Genomic DNA, 12,258 nt, shown 5'->3' with positions numbered 1-12,258 from the left:
GAAAGCTGGATTTTCTCAGCTTTAGCGTCAAGCCAAAGCAGCGCGAAGACGCCGAAATTTTGACGCTGTTTTCCTTTTCATGAATTTCAATTGACGCCGACGTCACGTGTGGTCATGCGACCTTCTTGCCGCTGAAATGAGCGTCGAGCGTCAGCATGAAAAGGCACCTTAAGGGTCGACAGGAGTAATGCCCGGTGTCCACGATGCAAGAACTTGGTCCAAGTTTCGGTTTAAAGCCAATGAAACTGCTGCTTTTCCGTAAGAGCTGCAAGTTGATTGGCTTAAACCAAAAAAACTTGGACCAAGTTCTTGCATCGTGGACACCGGGCATAAAGGTCACGTCACATGTATTACAGATTTTCAGCACTGGCAGTCAATTTTGGAACACAGCTCTACGGCCTGTATTACAATATATTGTACAAAATGTTTAAAATAGTCATTGGTAAAGAGGAAAATAATTATTATTTGACGAGGTATTCAACGTACGTTGAATGTATACGGACGTAATGTACGTATTTCATGTTAGTTTTTCAAGATAAAAACGGGTTTTGAATGACAGTTCTTTAAAACGTTGTTTTTTTAAACAGCTGTACATAATTTTGCACAAAATTGTACTTTTAAGTACGACATTCCTATAGAATGTTTCCCTTAAATTGGCAAAATCAAACAACTTTTTCTATTTTAAATTGTGTAAAAAATGTGGAAGAAATATATATATTATTATTTCATTAAATATATACATATATGTATATATGTGTATTTAATCCGTGGTTATAAATTAAGTTTTATATCTGTTTTTTTTTTTGTAATAACATTATTTATATCGATTTTGATTTTATTATAACATATTTCTTTTGTTAATTTCAAAAATTGGCTGTAGTCGTAATAGTTTGGATGATTTCTGAAATATTTTTGCTATAAACCAGGTAGCAGACAGTCGTCATAATGACGTGATTTTTACGTCATTTTATGACGTATGTTACGTCATTTATTCCTAGAATTTAACGTAAAAATGACGTATTTTACACGGTCCTAAGTCACATCCCAAAGACGTCATTTCTGACGTTTTATTGACGGCAAAAATAGGTTCAATGTACGACATACATATGGGCCATGGCTATGGCTATGTTTATGTATGCGCTCTTCTACCCGCCCGAAACTGGCCGAGCCGCGCCGAGTCGCCGCCGAGCGCCCAGCGCACACGTACACGGCTCCGTCAGTTGTGTGCGTGTCCCCACCAGGCGCGCAGGCAGCGGGCAAACAGCACCATTGGCACCTCTAAACACAGCCCTTGTCAGTATGTTACCACGGAAATTCCCCATAAGCTGCTCTTACTAGTGAGAATCGTTTGTTAGCCTAATTACGTAATGAATCTCATTAAAATTAGGCTCGTTTTAATCAGTAAGATCAGCCGCAAGCTGGTACAGAACCGGATTTTGCATTTTGACTCTTAAAAATTTATTATAATAAAATACGGACTTGCAGCTGACCCAACCTGACCCGTGTCTAGCTGCACGTTTCCCCACATTTATTATAAATTTTATTTCGATCATTTTTCCAAAATCCGGCTCTGTACCAGCTTGCGGCTGATCTTACTGATTAAAACGAGCATAAGTAAAATGAGATTCGTTAATTAATTAAGCTAAACTTTGGGAAAAACGAATCCGTAATTCCCGACCGGCCGACAGAGGTCTCCACTCTTAGGGGTGCAGTCCCATGCACAGCGAAAAATCGGAACGACAAAAAGGGAACCGCAAAATGGAAATAGAGCATGCGCAGCTGCACAACGCGTCGTCTGCTTATTCCGTTACTTTTTTTCAACTTCAGGCATCCCATGCACGCTAAAAAATAGGAAAATTGAAGAAAAATCAGAACTTGTTAAAATCGGAAATACTATTTAAAAGTAAAAAGTAATAAAATGTATTATTTATATAAAGAAAATAAATATTATTAAACATTTGTATAACAACTACACTCGAAATTACTAATTTTTTGGTTCTATGAAGAAAAATTGGTTAAAGAAAGAGGTTAGAGTACCATTCCTTGTTGAAAAAGCTGCTCCATGGGACGCTAGAAATCGAAAAATAGAAACGGAAAGGTACGCAAAATTATATTGATTAAAAATTTAAGTTAAAAAAATTTTTATTTATTCTATAAATATTCTGTAATAATAGTGTCAATTACCATGTTTAGGTACGTGAATAATTCATAATGAGATCAAAAGTTTATTTGATGCTAATACTGCAAAAATGCAGACAGTTGCAACAAATGCCACAAACACCTTGGCAATCTGAAATAAATTATGAACACATTAACAAGATGTACTGCCTTTATCTTTTACTAAAAAGAAAGAACTTGTTAAACGAAGATTCTGGGTAAGACCCATATTTACAGAAGAAATGAGATTATTACAAGGGTTTAGCGATAACGTAAGTATTGAAATGATGCATCGTGATGAAGAAAAATATTTTGATTTTTTCCGTATGCATTTGCAAAGTTTAAATAAATTATTTACTCTTATTGAACCACACATTACAAAACAGACTGTGGTGAGGACTCCCATACCATCTAGAACTCGTTTTGAAATCTGCATTCGCTATTTAGCTACAGGTGATAGCTTTCAGTCTCTTAGTTATGCTTTTCGAGTAGCACCAAATACAATATCTAAAATTATATCAGAAACTTGTCAAGTTATTTGGGATGTCCTGGCTGAAATAGTTTTTCCAGAACCAACAGAACAGTTGTGGTATCAGAAAGCATGTGATTATGAAGATTTGTGGGACTTTCCTAATTGCATTGGGTCTATAGACGGTAAACACGTTGTTTTACAGGTATTTATGAATTTAAAAATGACCAACTATACATATACTGTATAACAAATTATTATGAAAAAAATAAACAAAAATTTTATTTACAGGCACCATATAAGAGTGGTTCTACCTATTATAATTATAAAGGTCAACACAGTATTGTATTGCTTGCCATAACAGATGCAAATGGATTATTTACTGTAGTAGACATAGGAGCAGAAGGAAGACGTAGTGATGGAGGAATTTTTATGCACAGCGATCTTGGTATCAGTCTAAACAATAATGAAGTCAGTTTGCCTCCCTCAAGACAATTAGAAGAAAATGGTCCAAATTTACCTTATGTGCTAGTTGGAGATGAAGCATTCGCTCTTACTAACTACATGATGAGACCATATTCTAGAAGAAATGATTTAGATCTTTCTGAAAAAGTGTACAACTACAGACATTGTAGAGCCAGAAGAAGTGTTGAATGTTCTTTTGGAGTGTTAGCAGCACGGTGGAGAGTTTATCGTAAACCCATGGAAACCTCAGTTACTACTTCTGTTAAAGTTGTTCAAGCAACAGTATGCTTGCATAATTTTCTAATGGCTAAAGATATAACTCGATCACTTCAAAATAGGCAATATTCGCAACTTCTTCCAGCAGAAAGAGATGCACCTGCACATGCACTTCATGATCTGCATGTTCAATATGTAAATATAAATAATGCTACTGGGATAAGAGATGCATTTAAGCAACATTTTAATACAACTGGTGTTATTGAACAACAATGGGAGAGAGCATTGCAAAATAATTTTTAAGCTTAATTTATACAAAGAACAGTTTATTTAAATTTTTTAATAATTGTAACATGAATAAATTGTACGTTATAACAAATACATGTTTGTCATACTTAAGTTTAAATATGTGCTTATTACATAATAAAGTGCATTTTAATATAATATTCAATAACCATATATGTATTTGTAACATTAAACTTAAATTAGTTTGTAATACAACAAAAAATCTTATAGTTATAGCTTTCTATTTATTTAGCCTATCTCCACTTAGTTTGGCATTTAATTTTGGCATTAAATTATTTATTAATAATATTACTGATGGTTTTTAAAATAAAGGAATTAGGCATCAATATCTTGTAAATCTTCTTCTTCTTGTAAGCGAGTCAAAAAATCTATTTCTACTCTTGCTCTAGCTTTATAAGAAAGTCGTCTCATTCCAGCAGCTAACCTCATTGCAAAACTATCTATTTCATCCATCTTTTTGGGCTCTGTTTTTATATGTTTCATTATTTCCTTTTCTACATCGGCAGTTCTTTTCTCTGTTAATAAACAATGTTTTATTACAAATAATACAAGTTTAGAGTATGTTACAAAATAAAGGTACTTACTATTGGAACTACTTGATTGCCCTTGTAAAGGTAGATTTTGAGTACGATTATTTGAAGATGATGGAAATAATGTTCTACAAGCACTTTGTACCTCTCGTTGTATTAATACATTGTCTGCAGGCTTTTGTTGAAACACACTTTGTAATTGGGATTGTGCTCCTGTACAAGATTTTTCACTCGGAGAGAATTGCATTTGAGTAATACCATGTGGTGTTGACGTATTCGATCGTGCTTGTGATGAAACAGTGGAGATTATAGATCGAGATGGAGATGGAGAAACTTCTGGCATGATTGCAGACTGTGATATTGGAGAAACACACGATCGCCTGCTATCGTTACTGGAAGATCCTGAAGCAACAGTATTTATTGTATCTGAGATATTACTTAATGCTGAAATTGGTCGAAAAAATCTCTCTTTAGAAATACTGTCGTGAACAAGTGTCTGTTGTGAATTGAATTCCATATTTTCTTTATTTGATGTACGGTTTGCATTCTTTCTCTTTAATTTCAATGATGATATTGTTCTAAAAAACAAAAAGTTTAAAAAGATATTGTTTAAACTCATATTTAAAATAAAATGTTTTGGAATAAATGTTACATGTACGCGTGCGTGTGTAGATATATACATATACGTACGACTTGTATGTTAAAGGTTCATTCAAAAAACTCATTGTCTCATAATATCTAAAAGATGACTTTAAATCATCATTAGCTGCAGCTCCACTTCTTTCAAAAGCTGCCTTCTGTTTCATTAGTTTATTTCGAGCTTTACAATAACATCCTCTTAGATATGCCCAGCGCCTAGAAGCATTTACAGGTGTAAAATCACCTCCTGGAAAATAAGAAAATATATTTTAAAATATCTGTATTTTATGTTTTAATATGATACATCTTAATACATAAAATAATACATATATTTTAAAATACACTACCTCCAAAACTATTACTTATTAATTTCCATAAATCAGCTTTTACTTTCTTTGCTCTCTGCTTGGCAGGAAGTCTTGAGTCATAAAGCGCAGGCTTAAGTTGCACCTGGCCAATCAGACTTTCATCGTACTTGCCAGAAGCAAAAGGACCGTATACTTCCACAGCTTTACCAAGCTTTTTCCCTGATGGATCATTTTTCATCATGTCATCATAATCATCATATTCATTATCAGAAAATTCACTATTTTCCACATCATCTGCTTCATTTAATTCATTTCCATCAAGTTCTTTATTTATGCATTTACTGGAACTGTCATTTCCTACTGATATTTCTTGTTTATTAACTGCAAACAATGTGATAATCATTATAAAATGTTTGGGGTACAAATACAGCGTTACACTATTTACAACAAACAATATTTACCTATTACTAACATTCCAGTCTTATCCATACAAAATTCATGCAATTCACTATTATATATTGCTTGGTAACAACTGTGTTTTAATAAATTGTTCAAAAAACCATTCATAATATATCCACAATAGCCACATTTTATCGGATTATTCACTATTTGCTAAAAGAAAAATTTAAATATTGCTTTCTTATTAAATAAACACGTTCGTATTAAAATTATCTATATTATACAATTTTTCATTAATACAGACAAATATTCTTAAAATTACTTACTTCTGACATTTTTAATCGCTATCAATTTGCTCGCTCGTACTTTTAACTTATGCCTTCTTTTTTTAGGTTTAACGTGCATGGACCTGCATTTAGGTATATTGCACTCTTGTTCTTTATTCTTTTCAAAACGATGTGAATCTTTTAGCTTGTGCGCAGCGTCTAAGGTTATGTTTACAATCTGACGTAAATCACGTAGATACAAGATTGTAATTCTGCACAGTATGCACGCGCGTCCATTCCCCTTTTGCCGTTTCCGATTTTTCGCTGTGCATGGGACTGCATCCTTATGAATCAAGCTTGAATTCAATGTCTAGGTGTCCCAGGTTGCCGATGACGAGATTGACGAGGTCCACATAGTGCGCTTCGTAGTTTTCGGTGTCTACATGTATTAATACCTCGAATTCGATATCTACGTGTCCTACATTGGGTGCGTTCAGCCGATACTCCGCTAGCCTAGCAATCGTGAGCATAATCGTCTTCACATTTATAGTGAGCTCTGTTATCAACTCTGTACATTGTGATAGCCTACGCCTGTTAAAAGTCTCCCGTTCCGATAAAAGTCAGTAACCATCATACATTAAGGATTCAGCTGATGTATCAAGTAAAAGTCTGAATACTCCAAGGCAAGTCAACATCTCGAGCATATCTATTATAGACACATTAGTCATTTAATTATATATTTTATATTTCGTTTTTGTATACAAATGTCTCATGTATTCAATTACCTATTTCGGAAGATGGACAACCGCTTACAGCAATGGAAGAAGCTGATACAATAATGACGACTCCAATGTCAGATCCGCACACTGAAATTGACAAACCAATAAAGCATTTTTTATATAAAAGTACTTTTTTACTGCCTTAAAATAATAAAATAAGTATATTTTCTTTTATGCAGTTTTCACAGTATTTGAAAAACAGGAAATCATTTTTATTAAAGAATCAATCGCCGTTACTTACCCTCACTTGCAAACAAGACTATCATTTTGCAAATGTCATATTTTACATTTAAAATACATTAATATATCATTATATTATAAATTATTAATATATTAATATATTATAACATCATAGATTATTAATACATAAATTATTTTACATTTTACATTTCCTAAATTGGAAGTTTGTATTATAAAAATGCAATATTAATGAGTAGTTAAGAGACACGGTAGTCTCACACCAAATAGCATTACTAGGGATCCTCCAGAGAGGGATCGGACTAAGTAGGTATCGTTTTCTATTGGTCGGCGACAATTTGTTTCAAAACCGGAAACAGAGAGAGAAAGAGCGAGCGAATAAGAGAGATAGAGCCATACACACACGCGTGTGCGTGACCGTAAATTGCAACGAAACGAGGAGAGGAGAGCGAGTAACAGAAAACCGCGTCGTCACGGTATACCCTGTCGTCGTCGTCGTTGTCATCGTTATCGTCGTCGTCGTCGTCGTCGTCGTCGTCAACCTACGACGCAGCGTTCTCCTTTATTGGCGTCAACGATCGGAGAAAGACGAGGACAAGTTAGTCGTGTAGGTTAGTACGCCAGCGAAACGATAATTAGTTAAGGAACTTTACGGTGCCCTTGCCTCGTCTATGATTATTTCACGTGAAACGTTGCTCTGTTTCTGTAGGACTATCAGGCTATTCTCATCTACGCGCCTGACGAAAGAACGGTGGTGTACGATTTAGAAAGCTGCCTGCCATTTTCCACATAACATATATAATTTTATATAAATCCGTAAATTTTATTTACAGAAAAAGAAATATGACGGGTTGCAGTGCAGATTATTGTACGAACTCATCGAGCAAAGGCTTCCAAATGTGTAGATTCCCACGAGTAGAGAAAAGAAGAAAAGTATGGATTGTTAATGTTAACCGTGCAGACTGGGTTCCTGGAGTGAGTTCGACATTGTGTTTAGTAAGTACAAACATAATATGTTTATTTGACTTATGTCCATTTCTACCAATATAGATTAACTTTAATCACGGTTTAACTTACTTTTTATCTTTTTCTAGTTCTTGAAATTAGAGAAAGATAAAAGTTAAGCCAAAATCAAAGTTAATCTGCATTGGTAGAAATGAATATTAATGATAAGAAAAAGTTTTAAAATCATTTTTGCTTATTTAAAAGTTAATGTTCTTTGCATTTTTTATAAAAAAGAATTACTATAAGTATTAACTATTACTTATCATTTTTACTATTAATTTTACTATTACTTATTATTTTTAGGACTAAATATAATTAACGAAAATAAAGTTTTAATACACAAAAATAATCTATATTTTGTTTTTTCTTATTTTTTCTAATTAAATTACTCAATATTTTTGTCAGATTTATTTCTCAGACGAGATGTGGGAAAAAACACGGGGAGGTAAACGCCGCTTAACATGTACAGCAGTTCCAACTCTTTTTGGTGATCGTCTGATACACACATCTGTACAAGAAGAAGATGAACCAAAGAATATTCCTGAAAATGAACATGAAAATTTTAATAATACATCGCAAGAAGCACAAGAAAGATCCATAAATAATGGTAAGATCTCATTACATTACATTACAGTATTTATTAGTGATAATATAAAAACATTTTTTAAGAAAGTAAAGAATTATGTTAAAATTTTTAATTTTTTAATGTTTATAATACTTGAATTTTGTATACTTTTTTCAATTATTAACCGACATTGAAACTATATAACTTGTTTTAATTATATGACATAATATCAGAGTATACTATACTACTTTTCCCTTAATTAAAAAAGAAACCTTAAAAAATGTTTGTAATAATAATAATTATTTGAAAATTATGAAGAAAATCTAAAGTGTGTATAGAACTATTTTAAATATAATAAATATATCGTTTTTTGTATAAATAATGAAATACAATACTTAAATTATCATTTTTATCATAAATTAGTCGAAAATTCGAACTTTTAAGCTAAAAATAAATATTTATAATTTTTAATAGGGCTTTTTTTTTAAACCAGTATTTAATTTTTTTCTGCGACCAAATGTCAGTTTTCTATTTCAAAAAATTTATGTGCAAGTAATGTTCACAACAATTTGGGAGAAATTCAGGAAACTGAAGGAAAAAACGCCTCGAAGAAACACTTGAACAACGATTTAATAGATTACAAAAATTATATAACAAATCGGAAAAATCTAGGATAGCTTTGAAAAAGAGTCTTATTGCAGCCAATAAACGGAATAAAAAATTACAACAGGAAGTACGTTCAAACAAATTAAAGAAAAGTTTATCTTGCATTCTAAATGAAGATCAAATTAAATTATTAACTCGAGAATATAAAAGAATGCCTCGTTGGTGCAACGAAACTTTGATAAATGCTTACAAATTAAGATTTACATGTGGTACAGCAGGTTATGAAGAAATATTACGGCAAAAACTTCTTTTCCCTTGTATTAGAGTACTAACAAAAAAATTGGAAAATATAAAATTTTTTAGTGGTGAGGTAATTACAGAAGTATTCGAATTTTTAAAAATTAAAATTGCTTGCCCAGCAAACGCAAAAGGATTAAAAGGTATTAAAATTTTTTAATACCTTTGAATCCCTTTTTTGGCGGAATTAGATGAAATTAGATGGGATTCGAAATGAGATGGTCCAATCCCATGGAATCCAAAAAAGAAATTTTAAATTCCATCCACTCCTATGGAATCCGTAAAGGTTATGGAATTGCATGGCATTAGATGGTTTACGAAACGTCTCGCGCTTCCGTTGGGCGACCAAGCGCCGTTGTTCGTCGGTAAGCTTTTGTGTATGCCTAAGGGCATTACACGCACTACTGCCGACGGGCAATTAGCCCGAAAATGAGATTTGTAAGATCTGTCAGGCACCGTAGGGGGTCCCTTTACATAGCGGTCGAGACGAAACTTTGAACTCGAGAAGATGCCACGGCGATGCGACGCCTAGCGTCGTCGACGCGAATTGCCGGTAATGCAGATACCGCGCGAGCGTGTACTATTATTGGCGCGTACCGCCACAGAGTTCAACACGGACACTTTTTAATCCCTATCCTGGCATTCAATGGTATTCATTTATTGTCAGAATAGACGAAATTCAATGGAATTCAATACGGAAATTTTTAATTCCTAGTTTGGCGTTCAATGGTATTCATTTCGTTAACGGAATCAATGGTATTCAATGGAGTTCATCAAGAAACTTTCCAATCCCTAACCTGGCATTCAGTGGTACTCATTTCGTTAACGGAATCAATGGTATTCAATGGAATTCATCACGAAACTTTCCAATCCCTAACCTGGCATTCAGTGGTATAATATTTTTGTGTTGGAATTGGATGGGATTCAAAAAAGACAAATTCTTTCCAAAATAAGGAATTCCATGATATTGAAACTATTTCAATCCCTTTTTTGGACAGAATGGAATTCGGAAAGTCCTTAATTGAATTCCTGGCAATCCTGTTTTAATTCTTTTCAATCTTTTTTCGTTTGCTGGGTGCTTTGAAAAAGATTTGTACAAAGATTGTATGATAGTTCTCGACGAAATGAGTATTACACCAGGAAGGTTTTACGATACATCAACGAATATGTACGTTGGCAATGTAACTCTAGTCGGGCACGATCATACTGCAACGGCTACTCATGCATTAGTTGTAATGTTAGCTGGGCTTGGTGCAAGGTGGAAACAAGTAGTGTGAGATACGATCTTACGGGCGATTCTGTAAAAGGTGCAAATTTAAAACCTGTGATTGATGAAATTAAAATGTTTTATATCATATAGCTGGATATATCGTAGCAAATATTTATAAAAATCAAAAGGTTTGCGATGTATGTATAATGCTACCAAATCGAATGCAATTATTAATGACTCTTATACTTTATTAAGCAGAATCAAAACCAAAAAACGAAAATGCTACTTTTTTGTAAACATTGAAACATTTAAATTTTTTATCCAAATGGAAAGAATTTTCCGAATGTTCTATGAGCAAGTGCATTTGCATAAAATTAATTTGAAAAGTTTTTTTGTCACTAAATACGAAGAAATTGCATTTCATTACCCAAATGCCACAATCTGAAAAAAAAATTATTCTTCGTTATCATGCGTTTAAACTGAAGTCTCGTTCAACGAAATTAAATCGAATAAGAGTGCAACTTGTGCCAGTAAAAGTGTAGCAATGCATGAATATGTCAAATAAAATATATTTTATTCTTTGCTTTTATTTGGTTTCGTTCTTTTTTTATACTGTTTTCGTAGAAATACAATAATTGGCAGTTTTAGGATACATTCTTTCAAAAAATGTATGCATTATAAGTCATTTATATTACGCTACATTTGTTTGGAAAAGTAGAAAATAAATTAACATGGATTTATTTTGTTTCAGATGCAATCGTCTGCTGCCAATATACATCTAGTATTGAAAAAAAAATTTAAAATATAAATCGAAAATGTGACTGATCAAGTTTTACAACATTTTTTTTATACATTTATTATTATACACAAATTAATTTTACACGATTCAGCAATTTTCAAACACTTTATATACACATTTTTGAACATTTTTGCATTTATATATTTATTTTTTTAAGTTACATCTGTTTTTTGTCATCAATATATATTTTTTACGAATCAATAAATATTTTTTACGAAAGGAACTCTTGCGCATCAATTACCACTGAAAGAATTTGTTTATATTTTATTATTTGTAAATAAACTATAACTGTAAGAATTACTGTACATTTTCAGTATTTAAATATGAAATATTTCATTTTTCTCATTGTATAAGAATAATTCACTCATAAAAAAGTCATGTAAGGTTTCATTGTTGACATTTTTCCGCGATGCTGATTGCTTTTTTATTGCACTTATTTCGTAAACATCTATCATTACTTATTTTGACAGTTTGTGTATTAATTCGTTAATAGTATAATGTAATAGAAATTGTATAATTAAAGCTAAATAACACGCGCGTAGCGCGCGTCTGTCATGTCTAATTATATAAAATATACACATTTGCATTGAAACACGTTTGAGTTTTGCCGCTGAATATACTACTTCCGGTTTTGAAACAAAATGGCGACGGTTAGTCCGATCCCTCTCTAGAGGATCCCTAAGCATTACCACAGTATAACCATACCCAGTAGCGACACTGAGTGTCGGCACCTTTGATGTAGTTGTCCTCAAGTCACGTGGTACGTCGCCATATTGTCAGATGTACCGGCGCTACAATTGAAATGTACATATATAATTAAAAAATGTATATGAGTATATATAATCAAAAAAGATTTTTGCGCAATTTTAATTATAATCCAAGAATTTCTTAAAGTAGAAGAAATGAAAATAATACTTCTGTGTATTTTGTATCATTTTATTTCAAAATTTTCGTAACTTATTGTGTAAATAGAATTGTAAAATGTATACAAAATATATATAATTATTGAGCTCAAAAACAATATAGTCATTTTGGCGCAAAAAA

General features: G+C 32.5%; 2 protein-coding genes and 2 long non-coding RNA genes across 10 annotated transcripts; 2 read left to right on the top strand and 2 right to left on the bottom strand.

The window, feature by feature from the left end:
* Window positions 1–3,796: 3,796 nt before the first annotated feature.
* On the bottom strand, window positions 3,797–5,958 carry LOC143894873 (uncharacterized). Of its 2 annotated transcripts, XM_077401540.1 has the most exons (6): window positions 5,816–5,958; window positions 5,552–5,702; window positions 5,130–5,471; window positions 4,834–5,029; window positions 4,198–4,721; window positions 3,797–4,128 (listed from the first exon to the last, which is right to left on the bottom strand). In XM_077401540.1, the coding sequence occupies exons 1-6, from the start codon at window positions 5,822–5,824 to the stop codon at window positions 3,929–3,931; spliced, it is 1,422 nt and encodes a 473-aa protein (XP_077257666.1). In that variant the 5' UTR covers window positions 5,825–5,958; the 3' UTR covers window positions 3,797–3,928. The 2 variants fall into 2 exon arrangements, with proteins under 2 accessions (XP_077257666.1, XP_077257667.1); XM_077401541.1 differs by lacking the exon at window positions 5,552–5,702 and having other exon boundaries at window positions 5,816–5,949.
* On the bottom strand, window positions 5,816–6,944 carry LOC143894875 (uncharacterized). Its single transcript, XR_013256194.1, has 3 exons — window positions 6,776–6,944; window positions 6,541–6,621; window positions 5,816–6,461 (listed from the first exon to the last, which is right to left on the bottom strand). It is a non-coding gene; the product is annotated as an uncharacterized LOC143894875 (long non-coding RNA).
* Window positions 6,945–7,174: 230 nt separating this feature from the next.
* On the top strand, window positions 7,175–11,510 carry LOC143894874 (THAP domain-containing protein 2-like). Of its 6 annotated transcripts, none has more exons than XM_077401547.1 (5): window positions 7,175–7,343; window positions 7,442–7,483; window positions 7,566–7,728; window positions 8,143–8,344; window positions 11,167–11,509. In XM_077401547.1, the coding sequence occupies exons 3-5, from the start codon at window positions 7,576–7,578 to the stop codon at window positions 11,214–11,216; spliced, it is 405 nt and encodes a 134-aa protein (XP_077257673.1). In that variant the 5' UTR covers window positions 7,175–7,343; window positions 7,442–7,483; window positions 7,566–7,575; the 3' UTR covers window positions 11,217–11,509. The 6 variants fall into 6 exon arrangements, with proteins under 6 accessions (XP_077257673.1, XP_077257671.1, XP_077257670.1 ...); XM_077401545.1 differs by having other exon boundaries at window positions 7,178–7,343; window positions 7,442–7,488; window positions 11,167–11,507; XM_077401548.1 differs by lacking the exon at window positions 7,175–7,343 and adding an exon at window positions 7,351–7,370.
* On the top strand, window positions 8,741–11,002 carry LOC143894877 (uncharacterized). The gene is made up of 2 exons (XR_013256195.1): window positions 8,741–9,854; window positions 9,921–11,002. It is a non-coding gene; the product is annotated as an uncharacterized LOC143894877 (long non-coding RNA).
* Window positions 11,511–12,258: the final 748 nt, after the last annotated feature.

Source organism: Temnothorax americanus, unplaced genomic scaffold (genome assembly GCF_048541705.1).
Source record: "Temnothorax americanus isolate GAGA-0224 unplaced genomic scaffold, ASM4854170v1 Scaffold146, whole genome shotgun sequence".
In the NCBI taxonomy this organism is placed as follows: Eukaryota; Metazoa; Arthropoda; class Insecta; order Hymenoptera; family Formicidae; genus Temnothorax; species Temnothorax americanus.
The sequence above is the reverse complement of the archived record's forward strand: the minus strand, read 5'-3'. Positions and strand labels throughout refer to the sequence as shown.